Source organism: Malus sylvestris, chloroplast, assembly GCF_916048215.2.
Source record: "Malus sylvestris isolate BBL-3571246 chloroplast, complete genome".
Taxonomy (NCBI): domain Eukaryota; kingdom Viridiplantae; phylum Streptophyta; class Magnoliopsida; order Rosales; family Rosaceae; genus Malus; species Malus sylvestris.
In genome coordinates, this window is record NC_062299.1 from 62501 (window position 1) to 87500 (window position 25000).

Here is a 25000-nt window from a genome sequence, read left to right on the forward strand (position 1 = left end):
CTTCCGTGGAATTAGTTAACAAGGTCTTGCATCTTTCTATATCTCCCGAAAAAAATCCCCCACTAAGAATCTTTTTTGTTGGATCGTATTATAACGAATTCTTTGGGAGTTTTTAGGAAATACTTTAAAATTTTATTAAATTATGAAATTTATAAGACAAGAAAAGATAATAACTACTAATACGAATAATAAAAGGGTGGATTATCGTATATATATATTTCATGTAGAAACATGTAGAAAGATGAATTAGAAACATGTAGAAAGATGAATAGGTCCATTTATTTATATATTTATTGTATTTTATTAATTAATATATATTTCTTAAATTAATATATATTTCTTAAAACATATACTTATAGACTCCCTATCCCTATTAAGTATATATATACTCACTTAGGTATACTTAGTATAATATAACAATTATATATGAATTATAAGATATCTTTATAACAATATAAGGATAAGGTTCAAATATAAAACAATAAATATAACAATAAATAACAGGTACAAATATTAAATCGAGGTACCCATTCTATGATAACTCTCAACAGTCTCCCCTCCATTTTTGTGCCTTTAGTGGGCTTAGTATTTCCGGCAATTGCAATGGCTTCTTTATCTCTTTATGTTCAAAAAAACAAGATTTTTTAGATACAACAAGGACAAATCTTATATATATATTTTTTCAAGACTTACTTGGATCATAACACGGATATCTATTTAGTAAAATATGGTATAATATGCGGCTTCCTTCGAGCATAAGCTCTTATGTATGTGTAAACATGATAAATGAATTATAACTATTTTCAAATAGATCGGGATCGGGGAGAATTTCTGAAATGTAAAGTCAATATATCTATATGTATTAGGAAATCATATGAAAGGGATGTTATTATTTTAGTTTGGATCTAAGAAATTCGATGAATTATCCCTAAAGGTTCACATCATAATAATGCTGGTTGATGAGAGTTACTTCGGAAACAAAAAAAAGTAAAAAAAATTATTTTTGTTATTCTCCCAATTCCAATAAAATGCAACTAGGTCTAGTTAGAGTATGAGTTGGCGATCAGAACGTATATGGGTAGAACTTATAGCGGGGTCTCGAAAAACAAGTAATTTCTGTTGGGCCTTTATTCTTTTTTTAGGTTCATTAGGGTTTTTATTGGTTGGAACGTCCAGTTATTTTGGTAGGAATTTTATATCTTTATTTCCTTCTCAGCAAATAATTTTTTTTCCACAAGGTATCGTGATGTCTTTCTATGGGATCGCAGGTCTTTTTATTAGCTCCTATTTGTGGTGCACAATTTTGTGGAATGTAGGTAGTGGTTATGATCGATTCGATATAAAAGAGGGCATAGTGTGTATTTTTCGTTGGGGATTTCCTGGAAAAAATCGTCGCATATTCCTCCGATTCCTTATGAAAGACATTCAGTCCATCAGAATAGAAATTAAAGAGGGTATTTATGCTCGTCGTGTCCTTTATATGGAAATAAAAGGACAAGGAGCCATTCCCTTGACTCGTACTGATGAGAATTTTACTCCACGAGAGATTGAGCAAAAAGCTGCTGAATTGGCCTATTTCTTGCGTGTACCAATTGAAGTATTTTGAAAAAAGGAACTGAAGAATGAATACTTTGCAAGAGATAAAAAACTCAAGAATCATCTTTTTTTCTATAGCATAACTTAACTGAAGTTTCTTCAGAACGCTTACTCGAGCCAAAGCAAACGTATATGAAACAATTCTAAAACTAAATTGTTTATGTCCACAATTTTTTTTATGCGTATGTAAATCCACTTAACTCAATTCAGTAACAAATCTAAATGATAGATTCATCATATATCAAAACAAAACATTTCATCATAAAGTAAAGAATTTTTTTTTTCTAAATACTAAATATTTGATATTTTGATAGAACGGGAGTTCTTTCGTCTCGAAATCCGACTACTATTAATTTGAAGAGGGCTCTTTCTTATTCTATATTCTTTCTAAATTCAAGGACTAACCGCTGTACTGAATCACAAAAAAATCCGGAAATACATCGATGACTTGTAATAGAACTTATGCTTGATAGAAATATTAGTATCATATAGAGTCGACGAATGAGGTGCGTTCATTAAAAATTTTAAAATTCACAGACGAAAAAATGGCAAAAAAGAAAGTATTAATTTCCCTTCTATATCTTGCATCTATAGTATTTTTGCCTTGGTGGATCTCTCTCTCATTTAATAAAAGTCTGGAATCTTGGTTTACTAATTGGTGGAATACTAGGCAATCCGAAATTTTTTTGAATGATATTCAAGAAAAGAGTATTCTAAAAGAATTCATAGACTTAGAGGAACTCTTACGTTTGGACGAAATGATAAAGGAATACCCGGAAACACATTTACAAAAGCCTCGCATCGAAATCTACAAAGAAACGATCCAATTGATCAAGATGCACAACGAGGATCGCATCCATACAATTTTACACTTCTCGACAAATATAATCTGTTTCGGTATTCTAAGTGGTTATTCTATTCTAGGTAATGAAGAACTTGTTATTCTTAACTCTTGGTTTCAAGAATTCCTATACAACTTAAGCGACACAATAAAAGCTTTTTCTATTCTTTTATTAACTGATTTATGTATAGGATTCCATTCGCCCCACGGTTGGGAATTAATGATTGGCTCTGTCTACAAAGATTTTGGATTTGCTCATAATGATCAAATTATATCCGGTCTTGTTTCTACTTTTCCAGTCATTTTAGATACAATTTTTAAATATTGGATCTTTCGTTATTTAAATCGTGTATCTCCTTCACTTGTAGTGATTTATCATTCAATGAATGACTGAAAAGTGATCGAACGATCCAATTATAATATTTGTTACTTTGTACATAAGCAAAACATTCAAAATTGTACTTACTACCCATCCAAGGGATTCCTCCAATATTCCAGTAAAATTATTTATATTTAATATTTAAGTAAATAGCAAAATTATAGATAGGGAACTATACTAGCGACCTACCTAATTTTATTGTAGAAATTTTCGGGATCAATGATTGGACCATGCAAACTAAAAATACCTTTTCTTGGATAAAGAAAGAGATTACTCGATCCATTTCCGTATCGCTCATGATATATATACTAACCCAGGCACCCCTTTCAAATGCATATCCCATTTTTGCACAGCAGGGTTATGAAAATCCACGAGAAGCGACTGGCCGTATTGTATGTGCCAATTGCCATTTAGCTAATAAACCCGTGGATATCGAGGTTCCACAAGCGGTACTTCCTGATACTGTATTTGAAGCAGTTGTTCGAATTCCTTATGATCTGCAACTGAAACAAGTTCTTGCTAATGGTAAAAAAGGAGCTTTGAATGTCGGGGCTGTTCTTATTTTACCCGAGGGGTTTGAATTAGCCCCTCCCGATCGTATTTCGCCCGAGATTAAAGAAAAGATAGGAAATCTGTCTTTTCAGAGCTATCGTCCCACTAAAAAAAATATTCTTGTGATAGGTCCGGTTCCTGGTCAGAAATATAGTGAAATCACCTTTCCTATTCTTTCCCCGGACCCCGCTACTAAGAAAGATGTGCACTTCTTAAAATATCCCATATATGTAGGCGGGAACAGGGGAAGGGGTCAGATTTATCCCGACGGGAGCAAGAGTAACAATAATGTTTATAATGCTACAGCAGCAGGTATAGTAAGCAAAATAATACGAAAAGAAAAAGGGGGGTACGAAATAACCATAGCGGATGCATCGGATGGACGTCAAGTGGTTGATATTATCCCTCCAGGACCGGAACTTCTTGTTTCAGAGGGCGAATCCATCAAACTTGATCAACCATTAACGAGTAATCCTAATGTGGGTGGATTTGGTCAGGGAGATGCGGAAATAGTACTTCAAGATCCATTACGTGTCCAAGGTCTTTTGCTCTTCTTGGCATCTGTTATTTTGGCACAAATCTTTTTGGTTCTTAAAAAGAAACAGTTTGAGAAGGTTCAATTGTCCGAAATGAATTTCTAGATCTGCGGATTTATCAACATCAAGCTTTAAAAATAAACAAATTTTTGTTGGGAATTATGTATGATCAAAAAAATTTTGCTTATTTATATTCTTTATTCTACCGGATTTCGGGAATTACTTAATACCGCATTCCTGGTCATAGTATATTGTGAAGGCGACTGACTGTTTTACTTAACTCTTCTTTATTTATTTGTTTTTTCAATCCAAATTGAAACGGTATGATATAGAATGAATCAATAGTTTTATATTTGACTAGAATCAAAACAAAAGATAAATAAGCGGAGAATAGAAACCAAAGTATAAATGAGAGGAACAAAGGATTTTAGGGGAGATTGTTCGTCTCCTAGTCCTTGACACAAGAAACGGAATTTTACCCAACCCTTTCTTGTGTCGAATTAATAAAGATTCTCGATCCCATTCGTAAAAAATGGATATTTGTAGTTTTCATTTTTTTTTTTTTTTATATATAGGTTTATTTTATCATAACCCTTTTTTTTTTTTTTTAGATTTCTTACGTAACATAGTGGTAGTGGACAAATAAATATAGGTCAATTTATTGAGCAATATAGAACTTCTTCAATTTCAACGAACTTATAAAAAAAAATTTCACTTTTATTAGATTAAATATTTATTAGATTAAATGGAGTAAGGTTCTATTCTATTAGTATAGAAAGGGTTTGCATGATATCTGATTGATAGAAATATATTATATTTCTATATAATTGTGAGTCATCCAAAAAGGGTAAATCGAGTGATTCCTTCTTTGTTTTAAGTATTGACAGATACTATTGAGTAACAGATGTTCTGAATCAATTAACGAAGTTCATTTTTTAAAAACATCATCAGAAAAGGTGGATGTTTTTGAAACATCTCTAAAAAAAAATATTATGATTATTAAGAACTCAACGGGACTTACCCCCTCTTTCCTTGTCTGATTCGAGGGGGATCCCGTTGAGTTCTTATGCTTTCATGTCTACAACTCAGTTCATCCGATTATTACAGGGATGAACCTAATCCGGAATATGAACCATAAAAGAAAATACCGATTAAACCGATCACAAGAATACCGGCTACAGTACCTATTATCCAAAGAGGAATCCTTCCAGTAGTATCGGCCATTTGTCCTACTTTCCTCCACATTTTATCAAGTGGTCATGCTAGAGACATAAACAGCCATAGATAATTATGAGATGATATCTTTCCGAATGGGATAAGAGAATTCCTACTATCTATTCTTTTTTTATTTTAATTAAAGAAATAATTGGAAAATAAAACAGCAAGTACAAAAATGAGTAATAACCCCCAGTAGAGACTGGTACGATTCAATTCAACACTTTGTTCGTTCGGGTTTGATTGTGTCGTAGCTCTATGATTCGGATTAGGTTTATCGTTGGATGAACTGCATTGCTGATATTGACCCTAAAAAAGAAACGGTAGGTACAGCTAGTCCGTGAACAGCTAACCATCGCACTGTAAAAATTGGATAGGTTCTATCTATAGTCATTTTGGCCTCCTAAAAAGATCTACTAAATTCATCGAGTTGTTCCAAAGGATCAAAACGGCCAGTTATTAATGGAATTCCTTGTCGGCTTTCTGTAAAATACTCGTTTGGGCGAGGGCTTCCAAATACATCGTAAGCTAAACCCGTGCTGACGAATAACCAACCCGCAATAAATAAGGAAGGTATAGTAATGCTATGAATGACCCAGTATCGAATACTGGTAATAATATCCGCAAAAGAACGTTCTCCTGTGCTTCCAGACATGTTGAGCTCCGCATATTCTTGTACAGTCAGGGGGGGGCCGATTCCGTAAAAGATTAAATCAGTAAATGGAAATTTACTGAAACCAATCTTTGTGAGATCGTCAATATTGTACCAAGGGTGTTTTTAGAGTATACCGAATCAGTATAGCTATCCTTCTTCTGACACAGCAATGCAATTTCACAATCAATATCGAAATGAAGTGTTAGATAATTTGTTTCTTCTTTTCTTGTTGCTTGTCGATGTAGAATTTTGTACCATTTAATATAAAATTCCTCAAATTCCTGTAGTATAAGGATTTTCTTCAGTAGAAACTGAAGATCAAGTAAAATGTGAATTCGACAGGTTGGTTTCCAATAATTTATGAAGGAGATTCTCATATTCTTGCGATTCAATTAGACGTTACATCTAAAAACATACGTTTTGTGGTTGTATAAGATGTTTTTTGTTGGAATCTTTTTTTTTTTTTTTTTAGGAATTGGTTGGCCACCCAGTAACAAGTAACAATAGTAGATATTATTCAATGAAAGAAAGAGGAACAACGAATAAATAAAAAACAATAAATATTCGTGATGCACGCATTATTCTATTAGCCCCCCAAGGGGGTCCTTCGTGACCTAATTACAAAGATGGGTCTTTGTAATATGGAAAGATAAAATGTAAAACCCAGTTTCGATTGATCTTATCGTGCGATACTTTTTTCTTTTCAATCGCGAGATTATGTGAATGAACTACTACTGAGTTCGCTTTAAAGTAAAAAAAAAGTGCATTAGAAGTGTCGTTCGAAAAAAAAAAAATGGATTCGATATTTCGATACAATAAAAAACAATCAAACTTATTTTCCAATTTTATTCCAGAGTGATTCAAAGAGAGTTTCATTTTGTGAATGAAGTTATAAAAAACGTTCTTAATTATTACTTTATTTATAATTTCTAATATTCTATATATACATATAGTTAGTTATATACATATATTAGTTCAGTCAACTCAAGAGTTGACCGATGAATCTATTGATTCAAAAGCGTGGGATGGGTAAATGTCACAGATGATTAATTTATTTCTTACTTATGTTACTCTATTTTTATTAGTATCGTCTATAATAATTGATGAATCAAATATTTTCAATTGAATTTATCCTTTCAATTGAATTTATCCTTTCAATTGGTTGGTATTTTTGTTTATCCTCGTATCTTTCAAAAATTGAAACTTAGGGAAGTGCTTTAGAAACATATGTATAAAAAGAACATATTTCATTTAGCCTTTTCATGCCTACTATAACTAGTTATTTCGGTTTTCTACTAGCATCTTTGACTATAACCTCAGCTCTATTTATCGGTCTGAGCAAGATACGACTTATTTGAAATTAATTTAATGAACAATTTATAAAAAAATCTTTCTATGGTAGTTCATATATTCTCCAGTCCCTTACCAATTCTTGGTCATTGAGATGTATAGTCAATACAGATTAATATTTAAGGATAAATATTACCTCTCCCTTCCCCCTTTCAAACAAATTGAAATGATTGAAGTTCTTCTATTTGGAATCGTCTTAGGTCTAATTCCTATTACTTTGGCTGGATTATTCGTAACTGCCTATTTACAATACAGACGTGGTGATCAGTTGGATCTTTGATTAATTAACATCTCGTTTTTTATTGACCTCCTACTTCCTTTAATCCGCGGGAGGTCAAATTTAGGTTGCTGCTCAATTATTTTAGTGTAATTTTGACCTCCCGCGATTAACAAGAACACAGAATCACGCCCTGTAGGATTTGAACCTACGACATCGGGTTTTGGAGACCCACGTTCTACCGAACTGAACTAAGAGCGCTTTATTATCACAATAAATATTTTGTAACCCCAATTTATCTTGCATATATATATACTATAAAAAATACAAATGAAATATTTATTTAATTATGTATGTACAATTTTATTAATTGATCTCAATTGATCCCTCGTTACTGCTCAGAAGATAAGTAATAGGTAGGGATGACAGGATTTGAACCCGTGACATTTTGTACCCAAAACAAACGCGCTACCAAACTGCGCTACATCCCTTTCAATTGGTCTACAGTGTCATTGTAGAGAATCCCTGTCTTGTTTTCCACATCTTTATTTCCTACATTGATATACACAAACTATCTTATCATTTCTTCCTTCTTCCTTTTGGTCTCATATATCATATAACAAACATATAATATGGTAAAAGACTTATATAAAGTATGAAATAAATATGAAATCTACCACAAAAAATTAATATTTTTTTGGAATTTAAGGCGGAAATGGACGTATTTTTTTCTTTTAATAAATATCTATTTTGTACATTTCAATTTGAATTAGGAACTCCGCGTACAAGTGGTAAGTCATTAACTACATATACACATCCGGTCATATATGTATTACCATTATGTATTACAAATTACAATAAAATTACAATAACGAATACAGAAAGAGGAGTTTTTAAAATGCGAGATCTAAAAACATATCTCTCCGTGGCACCGGTAGTAAGTACTCTATGGTTCGGTTCTTTAGCAGGTTTATTGATAGAGATCAATCGTTTTTTTCCGGATGCGTTGATATTCCCCTTTTTTTCATTCTAGCTATTGATATGGGAAGGGGGAAGAAGATTAGAGATACAATCAAATATCTGTAACTAATCCCTACCCCTCCCTTCTTTTTTTCTTTGTTTTTTCTTTTTTTCTTTTTTTACTTATTCTTTCTAAAAAAAAAAAAAAAACAAAGAAAAAGCGGTTTCACCCTCAGTGAAACTATGAACTCGGGCTCAGGCTCAAATTAAATTAATAATAGAATGGAAATGCGGTGGTTGGGGCAACAATATCATACAAGATACTTAACTGAAAATGAAATACTGTACGGCAATTTAAAATTATAAATATAGTTAGAAATACTTATATTACTTATTATTTATTACTATATTGATATTGATTGCAACAAAATATTTCTTTCATAATTTGATTTCGAGTTACCTGCTTCTATTTTTGTGTCCTTTCTTCTTCCTTGCTTCGGGTCGGAAAATTAAAGAATTGAGTGAATCAAAAACCAAAGGAGGTTCATGGCTAAGGGTAAAGATGTCCGAGTAACGGTTATTTTGGAATGTACCAGTTGTGTTCGAAATCGTGTTAATAAGGAATCAATGGGCATTTCCAGATATATTACTCAAAAGAATCGACACAATACGCCTAGTCGATTGGAATTGAGAAAATTCTGTCCCTGTTGTTACAAACATACGATTCATGGGGAGATAAAGAAATAGATCGAACCGATCGCTCGTGTGTCAGTCTTCCAAGGAAGATGAAAAATTACATATTATATATAACAATATATATATATAATTTATTTTTGAATTTATTTAAATAGAAATAAATATAAACAAATAAATAGAAACAAACCAAATCCTATTTCGATCGGATCAAAGATGATGTAGAATTAAGAAATAGGATTGGGATTTTCAGGATAAGGAATAAACAAACCATGGATAAATCCAAGCGAATCTTTCTTAAATCTAAGCGATCTTTTCGTAGGCGTTTGCCTCCGATCCAATCGGGGGATCGAATTGATTATAGAAACATGAGTTTAATTAGTCGATTTATTAGCGAACAAGGAAAAATATTATCTAGACGGGTGAATAGATTGACCTTAAAACAACAACGATTAATTACTATTGCTATAAAACAAGCTCGTATTTTATCTCCGTTACCTTTTCTTAATAATGAGAAACAATTTGAAAGAAGCGAGTCAACCGCTAGAGCTGCTGGTCTTAGAACCAGAAAAAAAATAGGTTGACTCTTCAATTGAATTGAATCAAAATAAAATTCCAATCCAAACTCAAATGCGGATTGACGTTTTTTTTTTTTGTTCGAAAAATCGTAAAATCGAAATGTCCTGTCGTAAGAAAAAAAATGGGAGAAGAGGAATAAATATTTTTTATTTAACGTCTTTCTTCATTTTGATGACTTTATCATATTTTATCATACTAATTTCTACTCTACCTTCCCAGAGTTCATTCTCCAGGGAACTCCATTTAAACTATTCCAACGGATTCCTTCCAATCTCTTTATTTTATGATCTCATTGGAAATCATATAAAGACAACTCTTATTTAATATAGCTATTTGTGCAAGTATTTTACGATTAAGAAGTAACTGTCTCTTGTACAGATTGTGTATAAATTTACTATAACTAAAGTATACTTTATTCTCGCGAATTACTGCATTTATCCGAGTGATCCACAACCGACGAAAATCTCTCTTTTGTCTACCTCTATCCCGATGAGCCGAAACCAAAGCTCTTATTTTCTGTTGAGTAATAGTACGAGTAAGTCTTGAATGAGCCCCTCGAAAGGTTGATGCAAATAAACGAATTTTTGTTCTACGTCTTCGAGCTATATACCCTCGTTTAATTCTGGTCATTGAATAAATGAAACTTTGATGAATAACTAATCGATTTCCTTTCTTTCAGTTATTCCCTTCCCGTATCCTAGTCTATTAATAACAAAACTGATTCTTCCAATGTATAAAATTTAAATTCCAATGGCTTTTGCTACTATAACCTTCCCGACCACGATTTTTTTTTTTTTCTAGGTGAAATGCCTAGAAAAAAATTGTATTGATATTAGGTATCAAAAACACATAAAAGTAGTAAATATAAATGGATATAGTGGGTTCCATCGTTTCTATGGTTACTTCTTAAACGGTGAGGTCCTCTCTATACACCGGAGCCCTTCTTTCGTTTAATCAATGTTATTGTTAACTTGTACAGTTCACACTCTTTGGCTCTACCCATAATTATCCAGTACGAGGTCTTTCACAATGAGATCTACTTATACAGTAACGGTATTTAATTATGAAGATTAGCTGAGTAGCTGACCCTGTTAGTCCGTTCTTGCAAGAGTAAGGCATAATTTTTCTGCTTTTTAAAATAGTATTTCCCCTGCTTAATGGATATCATTTGCTATCAATGGAGAATTCTTTCTCATCTTAAATTTAAAACGGAGTTAATTGGATTTGCACCAACGGAAACCATACATTTGATACCACAATAGAAGGATAGATCTTTTTGATTTTTAGATATTGAATGGAGTTCTTCCATTCTAGTCTATTCACTGGTACTGATCGTTGATACTGGATCAATTGTTTTCTTTCTTTTGTCCTAGCCCATGATCTGAACGAGTCGCACATACACCCTAGTACATGTTCCTCGTCGCTGAGGACATCCCCCAAGAGCGGGGGATTTCGTGACATTTCTGATTGGCTGTCTTGTGTTTCTAATAAGTTGTTTAATAGTTGGCATATTGAATCATATACATAATGGGCTGGTTTAGATCGATCTTAACCGGATGATTATGAATTATTTTATTTCTATATTAATAGATTAATGAATAGAATATTAAATCCGGTAAGAAGATAAAATCTCAAATCACCAATTCGTCTGAAATTTTTGTTATTTTTTCTTTTTTATTCAGTCGCTACAAGATCAACAATTCCATGAGCTTGGGCTTCTGTTGCTGACATAAAAACATCTCTTTCCATATCTTCGGATACAACCCATAAGGGTTTGCCTGTCCTTTGTACATAAACCCTTGTGACGGTTTCGCGCAGCTTCAAAAGTTCTTCCGCTTCCAAGATAAATTCTCCCGTCTGTGCCTCATAAAAAGAACTAGCAGGTTGATGGATCATTACCCTGATGATATAACATAATAAATGTTTATTCTATCTCGCATGATGATAAGGTGAAGAGATAAAGAATAATAAAATATAGAATTGAACAACCGTACAGGCATCTTTTACGCATTGCATACGGCTCTATAATGGAATTCGTTTTTACCTTACTTAAATATCAAATAAATTAAATATAGGGTCTATCAGACTCGGGTTGGTAAATGATCCAATAACCACCCTTCTTTTTGTTTTTGGAGTAGTTCAAAAATACTATGATGGCTCCGTTGCTTTATATATTTATTTCGTCTGTTATTTAGCAATCCCAAAGTTTCTTTTTTTTTTTTTCAAATAAAAAAACAAGATTTTTTTTATTTTCATATTCTTTCATAACCTAAATATTGTTAAGAGCCTCCCGGCGTGAAAACAAAAAAGTTTGTGACGCTGAAATAGGCCTCCCGATAGATTAGATAAAATCGGAAATACCTTTTATCTCATACTACTCTTTCGATACATAATTTAAGGGTTAAAAAAATTTATCATATCGAATTCGAAGTGCCATGCTATTATTACTTAATATTCATATTTCATATAGCGCGAAGGCATAGTCTTCTTTTTTCTCTCAAATCAAATAAAAAACTCATTGGCGCCAAGCGTGAGGGAATGCTAGACGTTTGGTAATTTCTCCTCCGACCAGAATAAAAGATCCCATTGAAGCGGCTAATCCCATGCATATTGTCTGTATATCTGGTCGCACAAATTGCATAGTATCATAAATAGCTACTCCGGGTATTACCCATCCGCCAGGAGAATTTATAAACAAATATAGATCTTTGGTATCATCCTCTATACTGAGATATACCATAAGACCAATAAGTTGATTCGAGATCTCGCTATCAACCCCTTGGCCTAAAAAAAGTAATCTTTCTCGATAAAGTCGGTTGATTGGGATAAAGTTGTATCCCTTAGAAACCGTACATGCACCTTTTGATGCATACGGTTCAACAAAAATAACGAAAAAAAAAAAAGAATCAATGTGTAGATGTAGATTCTAGCGCTTTCTTTTATTTTTTTTTTTTTTTTCATACCAGGCTTTTAACTTATAAAAAGGGGCTTTTCTTTCATTTTTCAAAAAAGATGGGTTTTGGCCTGTTTTGTTTATCTATAAAAAAAATTACTAAATTTATCTAACTAACTTTTCATTGATGTATTGTTTCATCGAGATACAATCTCAATCGCGATGTAATTTTCTTGTTCCTGAATGGGCTTCTTCAATTTTTTTAGGTTTATGCTCTACTCCGAGTAAAGATCCGCCCGATTTGGATTTGCACATATATGACAAATGCCCCAATACCACGTCCTTTTGCTATGACTTCCTTTTTACAATTTATTTCATGTCTTACAACAGATATTCAATGCATTCATCATATTACTCGATTGATTAACAGTTTGAGATCACTTCTATTATAAATATATAAAGAAATAGAATATGATAGAAATAGTAATCATAAATAGATTTATTACCGGTTTTTTTCTAAACGGAGCCTGGATACTTCATTTTATTGGCCTAACCAAGATAACCATAAATTATTCTAATTGATAATATTAATCTGTATACCCTCCCGAAAAAATGGATCTAATTGAACTTCACGCTCCAAATTTTTGATAATTCAATCAATCTTTCTTGGGCGAAGGGGAGGATATCTCGATCGGGGAAGAGAATGGGGAAATACCATATGACCCAATATATCTGACAAGTCGCACTATATGTCAATCCACAATGCATCTTCCTCTCCAGGACTTCGAAAAGGTACTCTTGGAACACCAATAGGCATTAAATAAAAGAAAAATTAAGTACTATATCTCACTTTGATGTGAAAGCGTAACAATGGATTTAGTGTCCTACTAATATTGGCCTTTATCATATTTTATCCATAGATTGACTAAGTTCATAAAAAAAGATAAAGAAGACAAAATGAATAAAGGAAAATTATTACAAATAAGTCCTTTGAATGATGAACAAATATATATATACATTCACTCATATAAAATGGTATCAACTCCCCTACCATTGCGTATTGGTACTTATCGGGTGTAGAATAGATCTGCTTCTTTTTGTTCCTACGAACAAAATAGTTTCATTATTACTAAAAGTAATTGAAAAGAATCAAACAAATCAAACAAATATTAATTCTTTCCCCAAGATAATCCACTAAAAAGAGGGTCCACAGCATAGTTTTTTCCAATGCAATAAAGTTACATTGTGTCTATTTTTCATTGATAAAGGGGTATTTCCATGGGTTTGCCTTGGTATCGTGTTCATACCGTCGTATTGAATGATCCCGGTCGTTTGATTTCTGTCCATATAATGCATACAGCTCTGGTTGCTGGTTGGGCCGGTTCGATGGCTCTATACGAATTAGCAGTTTTTGATCCTTCTGATCCTGTTCTTGATCCAATGTGGAGACAGGGTATGTTCGTTATACCCTTCATGACTCGTTTAGGAATAACCAATTCATGGGGCGGTTGGAGTATCACAGGGGGTACTGTAACGAATCCGGGTATTTGGAGTTACGAAGGTGTGGCCGGGGCACATATTGTGTTTTCGGGCTTGTGCTTTTTGGCAGCTATCTGGCATTGGGTGTATTGGGATCTAGAAATATTTACTGATGAACGTACAGGAAAACCCTCTTTGGATTTGCCTAAGATCTTTGGAATTCATTTATTTCTATCAGGGGTGGCTTGCTTTGGTTTTGGTGCATTTCATGTAACAGGATTGTATGGTCCTGGAATATGGGTGTCCGATCCTTATGGACTAACTGGAAGGGTACAATCCGTAAATCCAGCGTGGGGTGTGGAGGGTTTTGATCCTTTTGTTCCGGGAGGAATAGCCTCTCATCATATTGCAGCAGGGACCTTGGGCATATTGGCGGGTCTATTCCATCTTAGTGTACGTCCACCTCAACGCCTATACAAAGGATTACGTATGGGAAATATTGAAACCGTCCTTTCCAGTAGTATTGCTGCTGTCTTTTTTGCCGCTTTTGTAGTTGCTGGAACTATGTGGTATGGTTCAGCAACTACCCCGATTGAATTATTTGGTCCCACTCGTTATCAATGGGATCAAGGATACTTCCAACAAGAAATATATCGAAGAATTGGTGCTGGGTTGGCTGAAAATCAAAGTTTATCTGAAGCTTGGTCTAAAATTCCCGAAAAACTAGCTTTTTATGATTACATCGGCAATAATCCGGCAAAGGGGGGGTTATTCAGAGCGGGCTCAATGGACAACGGGGATGGAATAGCTGTTGGGTGGTTAGGACATCCTATCTTTAGAGATAAAGAGGGGCGCGAACTTTTTGTACGTCGTATGCCTACTTTTTTTGAAACATTTCCGGTTGTTTTGGTAGACGGAGACGGAATTGTTAGAGCCGATGTTCCTTTTAGAAGGGCGGAATCTAAATATAGTGTCGAACAAGTAGGTGTAACTGTCGAGTTCTATGGCGGCGAACTCAACGGAGTCAGTTATAGCGATCCCGCTACTGTGAAAAAATATGCTAGACGTGCTCAATTGGGTGAGATTTTTGAATTAGATCGTGCTACTTTGAAATCCGATGGTGTTTTTCGTAGCAGTCCACGGGGTTGGTTTACTTTTGGACATGCTTCGTTTGCTTTGCTCTTCTTCTTCGGACACATTTGGCATGGTGCTAGAACCTTGTTTCGAGATGTTTTTGCTGGTATTGATCCAGATTTAGATGCTCAAGTGGAATTTGGAGCATTCCAAAAACTTGGAGATCCAACTACAAGAAGACAAGTAGTCTGATACAATATGCTTTGTTACTTGTTACTTTTCATTTTGATTTTCTTTTTGTGATTTTTAGATGGGGTACCAGATAAATCTTGATTTGAATCACTGCCTTTTCTTTGACTCTTGTTCTTTATTTATCCGGGAGACGATCCCAAATAAACAGGTATGGAAGCTATAATTGTAAATCACGATCGAATCTATGGAAGCATTGGTTTATACATTCCTTTTAGTCTCAACTCTAGGAATAATTTTTTTCGCTATCTTTTTTCGAGACCCGCCTAAAGTTCCAACTAAAAAGGTGAAATGATTTGTCATTATCTCAATTGAAGTACGGATCCTCCCAATATTGGGAGGATCCGTACTTCAACTAGTCCCCGTGTTCCTCGAATGGATCTCTTAGTTGTTGAGAGGGTTGCCCAAAAGCAGTATATAAGGCGTACCCAGTAAAACTTACAAGTAAACCAGATAAAAAGATGGCAACTAGGGTTGCTGTTTCCATGATTATATAGTTTTAAGACATTATAAAGTTTTAAGACCACAATGGATCTATGATAAGATCATTTATTTACAACGGAATGGTATACAAAGTCAACAGATCTTACTGAATATAAAATATTATGGCTACACAAACCGTTGAAGGTAGTTCTAGATCTGGCCGCCCAAAACGAACTAATGCGGGGAGTTTATTGAAACCATTGAATTCAGAATATGGTAAAGTAGCTCCTGGGTGGGGAACTACTCCTTTGATGGGTCTCGCAATGGCTCTATTCGCGATATTCCTATCTATTATTTTGGAGATTTATAATTCTTCCATTTTACTGGATGGAATTTCAATGAATTAGATTCACAAGAACCATTAACTGGCTTTTTCAATACAAAGTGAAGCGTTTAGGTTTCTGATTTTTATCCCATTCTATTTTGGTAGTTTGACCGTGGAATTTCTTTGTTTCTGTATTTCCGGAATATGAGTGTGTGACTTGGTATAAATGATCCTATGGATAGTACAGAGAATGGGTCTGTCATCTTGATAGAGATGGTTTTACTTCGTCGGATATTCATTCTAGTATCTGGAGCACGGAATATATGAAATAGATTACTATTAGAACTATGATTCATACTTAATAGTCAGACCTCGTGTCCGGACTTCAAAAAATTTTTTCAAAGAGTTAGAAGTTATAAATAGAAATATTTTTATTCTTTCAAACTTTCGTTTATGCTTATTTTGATCAAAGGACAAAACAAAGGTTTCTTTGGTTTGGATTTTTAGTCATTATATCTATTCATTGAATAAGTGATGATCCAATGGTTCTTACTCAGGGAATTTTGGGACTTAGACTTAGTTTGAAAGGGTTTTATTGAATCATCGTGGTTTTAGTATGAATCTGAGGTTTTAATCAATTCATAGGGTCTTAACAAGAGAATTCCTATCAATAATAAAGAAAACAGCAGTAAAGCCGCATTACACATAAATAACACCAAAGAAAATAGGTAAATAGAAGATTCAAGAGGCCTATAACGATCAATATATAGACGAATGAGCCGACTTGATTTTTTGGCATTATAACCACAAAGAAGAGCTTTCGGATTTTTATTCTTTAGTATCTTCAAAAAAAAATTGAATCATAAATCATAGAATTAATAAATTTCAAACTTTATATTACACACATCCGTTAGAACTAGTATTTGGGTGTTTCTGTTTGAGCCGTACGAGATGAAATTTTCATATACGGTTCTCCGGGGGGGTCCCCTTGATTTACCTATCTCAATAAAATCTATGATTGGTTCGAAGAACGTCTTGAGATTCAGGCAATTGCCGATGATATAACTAGTAAATATGTTCCTCCTCACGTCAACATATTTTATTGTCTAGGGGGAATTACGCTTACTTGTTTTTTAGTACAAGTAGCTACCGGGTTTGCTATGACTTTTTATTATCGTCCGACCGTTACGGAGGCCTTTGCTTCTGTTCAATATATAATGACTGAAGCTAATTTTGGTTGGTTAATCCGATCAGTTCATCGATGGTCGGCAAGTATGATGGTCCTAATGATGATCCTGCACGTATTTCGCGTGTATCTCACCGGCGGCTTTAAAAAACCTCGTGAATTGACTTGGGTTACAGGTGTGGTTTTGGGTGTATTAACCGCATCTTTTGGTGTAACTGGTTATTCCTTACCTCGGGACCAAATTGGTTATTGGGCAGTAAAAATTGTAACAGGCGTACCAGACGCTATTCCTGTAATAGGCTCGCCTCTGGTAGAGTTATTACGCGGAAGTGCTAGTGTAGGACAATCCACTTTGACTCGTTTTTATAGTTTACACACTTTTGTATTACCTCTTCTTACCGCCGTATTTATGTTAATGCACTTCCCAATGATACGTAAGCAAGGTATTTCTGGTCCTTTATAAAGAATATATACCATCTTGTAATCAATCATCTATCACTTGGGGTAGGAACACTAGTATTTCATTGCTACAAATATGGATTATTGAAAAAAAAAAATAAGACATGTATTGGGATATTTCTCTTCAACTCTACAAAAATGTATTATTTTTTTGACACTCATAGTTGAAGTGAATTTTCCGAAGATAAAATGGATTATGGGAGTGTGTGACTTGAACTATTGATCGGGCCTTGCAGATATATGTCCTTATCTATCTGCCACATTTGACTTCACAACAAAAAAATGTGTCTTTGTTCCAACCACCGCGTAAGCCCCATACAGAAGATAGGCCGGTTCGTTTGAAGAGAATCTTTTCTATGATCAGACCCGATCATGTCGTGTATGATATGAACAGGCTCCGTAAGATCCAGTAGAATAAGTGATTGGCATAATCCGGATTATGTTTTATATATTTCACTTACTAAATAGTATAGAAATGTATTCATTTCCTCTGCATTGACTCGATTTATGATACTATCGGAGTGAAACAAGGGATCTAAAGAAGAACAGAGGCTAGACTATATTAGTAACAAGTAAATCCTTTGCTTTGTATGTAAACAGTCTCGATATTTAGGGGATAAAGGCCAATTGCAAGATCTGAGACGACCCATAAAGCATTTGATCATGATCAATTTTGTAAGCCTACTTGGGTATTGAGCATTTATCTGTAAGAACTGAATTCCTTGCAATGGTTAGTTGTTGCAACTGCGAAAAAGGGAATCCGTTTTCTTACATAGAATCATTCATATATGTGTGGATATGGATAACATATCAATTTTTTTATATGGATCCATTTGATTCGTTTGATTCGTGCTCGAGCTGGATGATGAAAAATTATCATGTCCGGTTCTTTCGGGGGATGGATCTAGAATAATTCACCTATCCTAATAACAAAAAAACCTGACTTGAACGATCCTGTGTTAAGAGCTAAATTGGCTAAAGGGATGGGTCATAATTATTACGGAGAGCCCGCATGGCCAAACGATCTTTTATATATTTTTCCAGTAGTAATTTTAGGTACTATTGCATGTAACGTAGGCTTAGCGGTTCTAGAACCATCAATGATTGGTGAACCCGCGGATCCATTTGCAACTCCTTTGGAAATATTGCCTGAATGGTATTTCTTTCCCGTATTTCAAATACTTCGTACAGTGCCAAATAAGTTATTGGGCGTTCTTTTAATGGTTTCAGTACCTGCGGGATTATTAACAGTACCTTTTTTGGAGAATGTTAATAAATTCCAAAATCCATTTCGTCGTCCCGTAGCGACAACCGTCTTTTTGATTGGTACTGTAGTAGCCCTTTGGTTGGGTATTGGAGCAACACTACCTATTGATAAGTCCTTAACTTTAGGTCTTTTTTAAATCGATTCAACTGTGAAATAAAAAAAAGTATATTATGACGTGTGTATCTAGGGAATAGTCGCTTCAAAGTGAATTTTCCCTAGATACATCTATTCAATTTAATTTTGGACCTATTCGGAATATATGGATTGTGCTAAAGATTCAAGATTCAAAACGAATTTTTATCTGTTTAGACAAAACTTTAGAAAAAAAAAAGAAAAAAAGTAAATAACTCATAAAAATTTATTCGAAATGCTTTTTTATTTCTAGAATGTTCAATATATGTTTGACATCTTCTATGCGAAAATGTTTCATTTTCATAAGATCTTCTTGACTGTTATTCAAAAGGTCCAATAATGTATGTATATTGGACCTTTTGAGGCAATTATAGACCCTGGGGAGCAATTCTGATTGGTCAATAAAAATATATTTCAATGCGATTTCTTTTTTATTTTTCCTTTGTTTAGCCAATCTATCATGATAAGTAAAGAGGGGTAAAGTCACTTTGTGTTGATTATTTTCTAAATGTAAGTTTTCTTCTTCTGCATGTAAAAAAGGAATAAATAAATTAATCAAATTCCGGGAGGCTTCATGAAGTGCTTCTTTAGGAGTTAAACTTCCATTTGTCCATATTTCGAGAAAAAGTATCTCTTGTTTTTCATTCCCATTCACATAAGAATGAATACTATGATTCGCATTTCGAACAGGCATGAATACAGCATCTATAGGATAACTTCCGTCTTGAAAGTTATTTGGCGTTTTTATACGATATCCGCGATTCCTCTCGATTTGTAATTCAATACACAAATTAATTGGTTCTGTTAGGTTAGCTATATACTGTGTATTATCAACAATTTCCACAGAAGGTGGTAAGATAATGTCTTGAGCAGTTACATATCCAGGACCCTTGACACAAATAGACGCGTTACGAGTTCCATACAGATTACTTTTCAAGACAATTTCTTTCAAATTCATTAAAATTTCATGTACGGATTCTTGAATACCTACTATGGTAGAATATTCATGTGGTATTTTCTCAGATTTTGCGCGTGTGATACATGTACCTTCTATTTCTCCGAGCAAAGCTCTTCGCATTGCAATGCCTATTGTATCGGCTTGACCTTTCATAAGTGGGGCCAGAATAAAGCGTCCATAATAAAGACGCTTACTGTCTGCTCTTGATTCAACACACTTCCACTGTAGTGTCCGAGTAGATACTGTTACTTTCTCTCGAACCATAGTATATTATTTGATCAAATCATTGAATTATTTATTTCTCTTGAAATCTCTTCAATGTTTATTTTTACACACGTCTTTTTTTAGGAGGCCTACAGCCATTATGTGGCATAGGAGTTACATCCCGTATGAAACTTAATAGTATACCACTTCTACGAATAGCTCTTAATGCCGCATCTCTTCCGAGACCCGGGCCTTTTATCATAACTTCTGCTCGTTGCATACCTTGATCCACTACTGTCCGAATAGCATTTCCTGCTGCGGTTTGAGCGGCAAATGGTGTACCCCTTCTTGTACCCTTGAATCCACAAGCCCCGGCAGAGGACCAAGAAATTACTCGACCCCGTACATCTGTAACAGTCACAATGGTATTGTTGAAACTTGCTTGAACATGAATAACTCCCTTGGGGATTCTACGTGTATTCTTACGTGAACCAATACGTCTATTTCTACGCGAACCAATTTTTGGTATAGGTTTTGCCATATTTTATCATCTCATAAATATAAGTCAGAGATATATGGATATATCCATTTCATGTCAAAACAGATCCTTATTCTTTTTTTTTTTTTTTTTACTTATTTATTTTATTTATTTATTTGTACATCTGTACATCGGGTCCTTTAGATTTCGAGAGTCTTTTTGTTTTAGAAAGATTATCCTTGTCTTTGTTTATGTCTCGGGTTAGAACAAATTACTATAATTCGTCCCCGCCTACGGATCAATCGACATTTTTCACAAATTTTACGAACAGAGGCCCTTATTTTCATATTTGTCATTCCTTTTTTTAATTCCGAATCTACTTAATTGGAAGAAAATAAGTTTCTTGAAATTTTTAATTTCGAATTGTATCCTCACGAAAGAATGTTGAAATTGAAAAAACCGCCTAATCATTCAAGTCTTTGCTTTGGAGTCTCTAAATTATACGCCCTTTGGTTGAATCATAAGGACTTACCTCAATTTTTAGTCTATTTCCTGGTAGTATACGTATAAAACTACATGAAATCCTTTACGAAACAAAAACCAGAATAATTTTTTTGTTATCTAAACGAATCCGGAAGATACATACCATCGGTAAGTTGTTCAGTAATTAAACCCTCATGAATCCATTTTTGTTGTTTCATTCCAGGTAAAACCGCTTTGAAGTATCAACTAATGTAAGAGGGATAATATTATAAACTTGTCCTTTCTCTTTTTTCACAAATATGACCGTGTCGGCTATTAGAAAGATTACCATATATAACACAAAACTTCTCCGCCGATTCCTTCTAGTCGAGCCTTTCGGTCTGTCATTATACCTCGAGAAGTAGAAAGAATTACAACCCCCATTCCGCCTAAAATTCTAGGAATTCGTTGATAGTTAGAATATATTCGTAGACCGGGTCGACTGATCCGTTTTAAATTTAAAACAGTTCTATATGGTCCTTTCCTATTTCTTCTATGTCGTAGGGTTAAAACCAAAAAATATTTTTTGCTTTCTTGATGTTTTCTCACGTTTTCAATAAAACCCTCTTGTAAAAGGATTTTAACAATATTTTCAGTGATGTTAGTAGATGGTATTCGAACTGTTCTTTTTTTATTCATGTCAGCATTTCGTATAGAGGTTATTATGTCAGCAATAGTGTCTTTACTCATGATAAACTAAGATTTTTGTTTCCCCCGAATTTTGATATAATCAACATGCTCTTTTTCTTTTTTTCTGAATTTTTTAATATTTATGAATTCTTTTTTTTTTTATATTTATGAATTATTAAAGATATATACGTGATAGATAAACAATTTACTAATTAATTAAATAAATTTAATCAATTTCATTCAAATACTTTATTAAGGTCTTCCCCTATAATACTTCAGGTGCTAATGAAACTATTTTAGTGAAATTTAACTGTCTTAATTCCCGGGCGATCGCGCCGAAAATTCGGGTTCCTTTTGGATTTCCTTCTTGATCAATAACAACCGCAGCGTTGTCATCATATCGTATTATCATACCGTTGTCGCGTTTGAGTTCTTTACAAGTACGTACAATGACAGCTCGGACCACTTCTGATCTTTCTAGAGGTGTATTTGGTACTGCTTCCTTGATTACAGCAACAATAATGTCACCAATATGAGCATATCGTCGATTACTAGCTCCTATGATTCGAATACACATCAATTCTCGGGCCCCGCTGTTATCCGCTACATTCAAATGGGTTTGAGGTTGAATCATATCATTTTTTTTTTATCGGTTTTTTCTTTTGCAAAGGTATAAATAAAAAAAAAAAAAGAAATATTATTTGTTCAAAACAAAAAAAGAAACCTGCAATTGTTTTTTTTCATCCCAAAAACCCCTTTCGTTTGTTTCTACATTCCTATCCAGAAAGAATGAATTGAGTTCGTATAGGCATTTTCGATGCCGCTATTGAAATAGCCCTTCTAGCTATATTTTCTGCTACTCCGCTCATTTCATAAAGTATTCTACCGGGTTTAACGACAGCTACCCAATATTCGGGAGATCCTTTCCCCGAACCCATACGTGTTTCTGTAGGTCTTACTGTAACAGGTTTGTCTGGAAATATGCGTACCCATATTTTTCCACCGCGGCGTGCATTTCGTGTCATTGCTCGCCGCCCTGCTTCTATTTGTCTAGATGTGATCCAAGCGGGTTCAAGCGCTTGAAGAGCATATCTACCGAAGCAAATACGATTACCTCGATAAGATATTCCTTTCATTCTTCCTCTGTGTTGTTTACGGAATCTGGTTCTTTTGGGGTTATAGTTGATGGTTGTTTAGCAATTCCATCCATCTCTACTACAGAACCGGACACGAGAGTTTCTTCTCATCCAGCTCCTCGCGAATTAAACAATTAAAAATAATTAAACAAAAAAAAATACACGGTTAATAATATATGGAATCGTGGGATTCTTTGAAATTTGATCTAATCGATTATAAATTAGAAATTTTTTGTGTTTTAATATAGAATTTAACACGTATTCTATTTATAGATAATGTCGTTTTGGTAGAACGCTATAATGAATCTTTATTTTGTTTTTCCTTTTATTTCGAATCGACTAAAATTTAGAAATAAAAAAAATATTCGCGGGCGAATATTTACTCTTTCAACATTCAGTTGTAAGATTAGTCTATGACATGACCTCTCAGAATAAATGAATAGGTTTCTGGTTCGTTCCGCCATCCTACTCAATGAATCATTAGGATTCGTTTTCAATAGAATCTTATGCATTCACAGGTTCTGTCGTTCCCACCACTTCTCGATTAATGATTAGGTCTGAATTTTACAACGGAGCCTCCAATTAAATTTATTCTTGAGTCAACCTTCTCAGTCTTTATTGGCTCGGGGCTCTTGATTTTTTGTTCTATGCACGGATTTGTCTAATTATGGATCAATCAGTATTGATGCTTTATTACATTCCCTTTATATGAGATGACTCATAGACCTTACATATTGGAATTATATATCATTAATATTCTTTTTCTATCTTTCTCTCACCCTTCCATTTATCTGTATACTTTATATTGCTTTACAACCCATAATCAGATTGTTTTTTTTTTTTTTTTTTTTATGTAAAAAAGATTTCAGTTGCTACAATGATATGACTTATATATCATATCTTGACTGGTTCTTTCTATCCAGATAACACGAAGTGATGAGTTGGTTATTAGTTCTATAGTTATCAGTTTGTACTATGGGCTGTCCATTTTTTTGAATCCCAACCCTAAAAAAACCAACGAGTCACACACTAAGCATAGCAATTATATCAAATGATTAATCGAATTTTTATTCAACCTTATAGAATTGTTCTTTTTTTTTTATTATTTACCAGAAAAAGAATGAAAGAGTTTGCCATTTTTTGTTTTATCACCAGATATAACTAAATATAAGTCAAGTAAGTTCTTATTATTCCTCGTCTACAAATATCCAAATTTTGATGCCTAATACCCCATAGATAGTTCGAACTGCATAGGAACAATAATCAATTTTAGCTCGAATGGTTTGTAGAGGAACTCTACCTTCTCGGATCCATTCAACACGTGCAATTTCTTTTCCGTCGATACGCCCTGCAATTTGTACTTGAATCCCTTTTGTACCTGCCTGTTCAGTTAATTCAATAGCTTTTTTCATTGCTTTGCGAAATGAAACTCTATTCTTTAATTGTCCGGCTATAAATTCTGCAAGAATATTGGGGTGCCCATAAGGATTTGCAATTCTTGTAATAGCAATGTTGAGTTTTCGGTTTACACAATTGAGTTCTTTTTGTACATGCGTCTGTAATTCTTCGATTCTTCGAGTCCTGTCTTCTATTAATAACTTGGGGAATCCCATATAGATTATGACCTGAATCAAATCGATTCTTTTTTGAATCTCTATACGTGCAATTCCCTCTACATTAGAGGATATTTTCATATTATTTTGCACATAATTTTTGATACAATCTCGTATTTTTTGATCTTCTTGTAGATCCTTTGAATAATTTTTTGGTTGTGCAAACCAAAGAGAATGATGACCTTGGGTTGCACCAAGTCTGAAACCAAGTGGATTTATTTTTTGTCCCATAATCCCCCACTACTATATATATCGTGAAACGTGACATCTGTTTGTATTTTTTTTTTATTCATTCGATTTTTTTTAAGCATAACATAATATAGCGTATTTGTATTTTTTATAATATAAAATATTCTTCCTTTAAGTATTCCTCAGCTCTAATTTATAGAATTTCCTTTT

General features: G+C 33.8%; 29 protein-coding genes and 2 non-coding genes across 32 annotated transcripts in view. All coding sequences in view use genetic code 11, as the record gives it.

The window, feature by feature from the left end:
* The first annotated feature begins 534 nt into the window (after nt 1-534).
* psaI (photosystem I subunit VIII) lies at nt 535-648 on the forward strand. Its single transcript has one exon. The coding sequence runs from the start codon at nt 535-537 to the stop codon at nt 646-648; it is 114 nt and encodes a 37-aa protein (YP_010330037.1).
* A 403-nt stretch (nt 649-1051) lies between these two features.
* On the forward strand, nt 1052-1606 carry ycf4 (photosystem I assembly protein Ycf4). Its single transcript has one exon. It carries the CDS (start codon nt 1052-1054, stop codon nt 1604-1606), a length of 555 nt encoding a protein of 184 aa, YP_010330038.1.
* A 535-nt stretch (nt 1607-2141) lies between these two features.
* Nucleotides 2142-2831, forward strand: cemA (envelope membrane protein). The gene has a single exon. It carries the CDS (start codon nt 2142-2144, stop codon nt 2829-2831), a length of 690 nt encoding a protein of 229 aa, YP_010330039.1.
* Nucleotides 2832-3046: 215 nt separating this feature from the next.
* On the forward strand, nt 3047-4009 carry petA (cytochrome f). Its single transcript has one exon. The coding sequence runs from the start codon at nt 3047-3049 to the stop codon at nt 4007-4009; it is 963 nt and encodes a 320-aa protein (YP_010330040.1).
* A 996-nt stretch (nt 4010-5005) lies between these two features.
* Nucleotides 5006-5149, reverse strand: psbJ (photosystem II protein J). Its single transcript has one exon. It carries the CDS (start codon nt 5147-5149, stop codon nt 5006-5008), a length of 144 nt encoding a protein of 47 aa, YP_010330041.1.
* Nucleotides 5150-5393: 244 nt separating this feature from the next.
* Nucleotides 5394-5513, reverse strand: psbF (photosystem II cytochrome b559 beta subunit). Its single transcript has one exon. The coding sequence runs from the start codon at nt 5511-5513 to the stop codon at nt 5394-5396; it is 120 nt and encodes a 39-aa protein (YP_010330042.1).
* A 9-nt stretch (nt 5514-5522) lies between these two features.
* psbE (photosystem II cytochrome b559 alpha subunit) lies at nt 5523-5774 on the reverse strand. The gene has a single exon. It carries the CDS (start codon nt 5772-5774, stop codon nt 5523-5525), a length of 252 nt encoding a protein of 83 aa, YP_010330043.1.
* A 1262-nt stretch (nt 5775-7036) lies between these two features.
* Nucleotides 7037-7132, forward strand: petL (cytochrome b6/f complex subunit VI). Its single transcript has one exon. It carries the CDS (start codon nt 7037-7039, stop codon nt 7130-7132), a length of 96 nt encoding a protein of 31 aa, YP_010330044.1.
* A 158-nt stretch (nt 7133-7290) lies between these two features.
* Nucleotides 7291-7404, forward strand: petG (cytochrome b6/f complex subunit V). The gene has a single exon. It carries the CDS (start codon nt 7291-7293, stop codon nt 7402-7404), a length of 114 nt encoding a protein of 37 aa, YP_010330045.1.
* A 124-nt stretch (nt 7405-7528) lies between these two features.
* trnW-CCA lies at nt 7529-7602 on the reverse strand. Its single transcript has one exon. It is a non-coding gene; the product is annotated as a tRNA-Trp (tRNA).
* A 156-nt stretch (nt 7603-7758) lies between these two features.
* On the reverse strand, nt 7759-7832 carry trnP-UGG. The gene has a single exon. It is a non-coding gene; the product is annotated as a tRNA-Pro (tRNA).
* A 407-nt stretch (nt 7833-8239) lies between these two features.
* psaJ (photosystem I subunit IX) lies at nt 8240-8374 on the forward strand. The gene has a single exon. The coding sequence runs from the start codon at nt 8240-8242 to the stop codon at nt 8372-8374; it is 135 nt and encodes a 44-aa protein (YP_010330046.1).
* Nucleotides 8375-8847: 473 nt separating this feature from the next.
* Nucleotides 8848-9048, forward strand: rpl33 (ribosomal protein L33). Its single transcript has one exon. The coding sequence runs from the start codon at nt 8848-8850 to the stop codon at nt 9046-9048; it is 201 nt and encodes a 66-aa protein (YP_010330047.1).
* Nucleotides 9049-9266: 218 nt separating this feature from the next.
* rps18 (ribosomal protein S18) lies at nt 9267-9578 on the forward strand. Its single transcript has one exon. The coding sequence runs from the start codon at nt 9267-9269 to the stop codon at nt 9576-9578; it is 312 nt and encodes a 103-aa protein (YP_010330048.1).
* A 271-nt stretch (nt 9579-9849) lies between these two features.
* Nucleotides 9850-10203, reverse strand: rpl20 (ribosomal protein L20). The gene has a single exon. The coding sequence runs from the start codon at nt 10201-10203 to the stop codon at nt 9850-9852; it is 354 nt and encodes a 117-aa protein (YP_010330049.1).
* A 766-nt stretch (nt 10204-10969) lies between these two features.
* Nucleotides 10970-11083, reverse strand: rps12 (ribosomal protein S12; one part of a trans-spliced gene, as the record gives it; the record has 2 gene entries for this part). Coding sequences YP_010330050.1 and YP_010330006.1 both cover nt 10970-11083 — 114 coding nt within the window.
* A 164-nt stretch (nt 11084-11247) lies between these two features.
* On the reverse strand, nt 11248-13283 carry clpP (clp protease proteolytic subunit). Its single transcript has 3 exons — nt 13213-13283; nt 12101-12392; nt 11248-11475 (listed from the first exon to the last, which is right to left on the reverse strand). The coding sequence occupies exons 1-3, from the start codon at nt 13281-13283 to the stop codon at nt 11248-11250; spliced, it is 591 nt and encodes a 196-aa protein (YP_010330051.1).
* A 461-nt stretch (nt 13284-13744) lies between these two features.
* Nucleotides 13745-15271, forward strand: psbB (photosystem II CP47 chlorophyll apoprotein). Its single transcript has one exon. The coding sequence runs from the start codon at nt 13745-13747 to the stop codon at nt 15269-15271; it is 1527 nt and encodes a 508-aa protein (YP_010330052.1).
* Nucleotides 15272-15455: 184 nt separating this feature from the next.
* On the forward strand, nt 15456-15563 carry psbT (photosystem II protein T). The gene has a single exon. The coding sequence runs from the start codon at nt 15456-15458 to the stop codon at nt 15561-15563; it is 108 nt and encodes a 35-aa protein (YP_010330053.1).
* A 60-nt stretch (nt 15564-15623) lies between these two features.
* Nucleotides 15624-15755, reverse strand: psbN (photosystem II protein N). Its single transcript has one exon. It carries the CDS (start codon nt 15753-15755, stop codon nt 15624-15626), a length of 132 nt encoding a protein of 43 aa, YP_010330054.1.
* A 118-nt stretch (nt 15756-15873) lies between these two features.
* Nucleotides 15874-16098, forward strand: psbH (photosystem II phosphoprotein). Its single transcript has one exon. The coding sequence runs from the start codon at nt 15874-15876 to the stop codon at nt 16096-16098; it is 225 nt and encodes a 74-aa protein (YP_010330055.1).
* Nucleotides 16099-16266: 168 nt separating this feature from the next.
* On the forward strand, nt 16267-17665 carry petB (cytochrome b6). The gene is made up of 2 exons: nt 16267-16272; nt 17024-17665. Exons 1-2 carry the CDS (start codon nt 16267-16269, stop codon nt 17663-17665), a joined length of 648 nt encoding a protein of 215 aa, YP_010330056.1.
* Nucleotides 17666-17857: 192 nt separating this feature from the next.
* On the forward strand, nt 17858-19064 carry petD (cytochrome b6/f complex subunit IV). The gene is made up of 2 exons: nt 17858-17865; nt 18590-19064. Exons 1-2 carry the CDS (start codon nt 17858-17860, stop codon nt 19062-19064), a joined length of 483 nt encoding a protein of 160 aa, YP_010330057.1.
* A 222-nt stretch (nt 19065-19286) lies between these two features.
* On the reverse strand, nt 19287-20282 carry rpoA (RNA polymerase alpha subunit). Its single transcript has one exon. It carries the CDS (start codon nt 20280-20282, stop codon nt 19287-19289), a length of 996 nt encoding a protein of 331 aa, YP_010330058.1.
* Nucleotides 20283-20346: 64 nt separating this feature from the next.
* rps11 (ribosomal protein S11) lies at nt 20347-20763 on the reverse strand. The gene has a single exon. The coding sequence runs from the start codon at nt 20761-20763 to the stop codon at nt 20347-20349; it is 417 nt and encodes a 138-aa protein (YP_010330059.1).
* A 170-nt stretch (nt 20764-20933) lies between these two features.
* rpl36 (ribosomal protein L36) lies at nt 20934-21047 on the reverse strand. Its single transcript has one exon. The coding sequence runs from the start codon at nt 21045-21047 to the stop codon at nt 20934-20936; it is 114 nt and encodes a 37-aa protein (YP_010330060.1).
* Nucleotides 21048-21507: 460 nt separating this feature from the next.
* Nucleotides 21508-21912, reverse strand: rps8 (ribosomal protein S8). Its single transcript has one exon. It carries the CDS (start codon nt 21910-21912, stop codon nt 21508-21510), a length of 405 nt encoding a protein of 134 aa, YP_010330061.1.
* Nucleotides 21913-22117: 205 nt separating this feature from the next.
* rpl14 (ribosomal protein L14) lies at nt 22118-22486 on the reverse strand. Its single transcript has one exon. It carries the CDS (start codon nt 22484-22486, stop codon nt 22118-22120), a length of 369 nt encoding a protein of 122 aa, YP_010330062.1.
* A 142-nt stretch (nt 22487-22628) lies between these two features.
* Nucleotides 22629-24025, reverse strand: rpl16 (50S ribosomal protein L16). The gene is made up of 2 exons: nt 24017-24025; nt 22629-23027 (listed from the first exon to the last, which is right to left on the reverse strand). Exons 1-2 carry the CDS (start codon nt 24023-24025, stop codon nt 22629-22631), a joined length of 408 nt encoding a protein of 135 aa, YP_010330063.1.
* A 150-nt stretch (nt 24026-24175) lies between these two features.
* rps3 (ribosomal protein S3) lies at nt 24176-24832 on the reverse strand. The gene has a single exon. The coding sequence runs from the start codon at nt 24830-24832 to the stop codon at nt 24176-24178; it is 657 nt and encodes a 218-aa protein (YP_010330064.1).
* A 129-nt stretch (nt 24833-24961) lies between these two features.
* rpl22 (ribosomal protein L22) overlaps nt 24962-25000 on the reverse strand; it is a 426-nt gene continuing 387 nt past the window's right edge. The window contains exon 1 of the mRNA in view: nt 24962-25000. This exon is cut by the window's right edge and continues 387 nt beyond it. Within this exon, the coding sequence (YP_010330065.1) occupies nt 24962-25000 (39 nt within the window).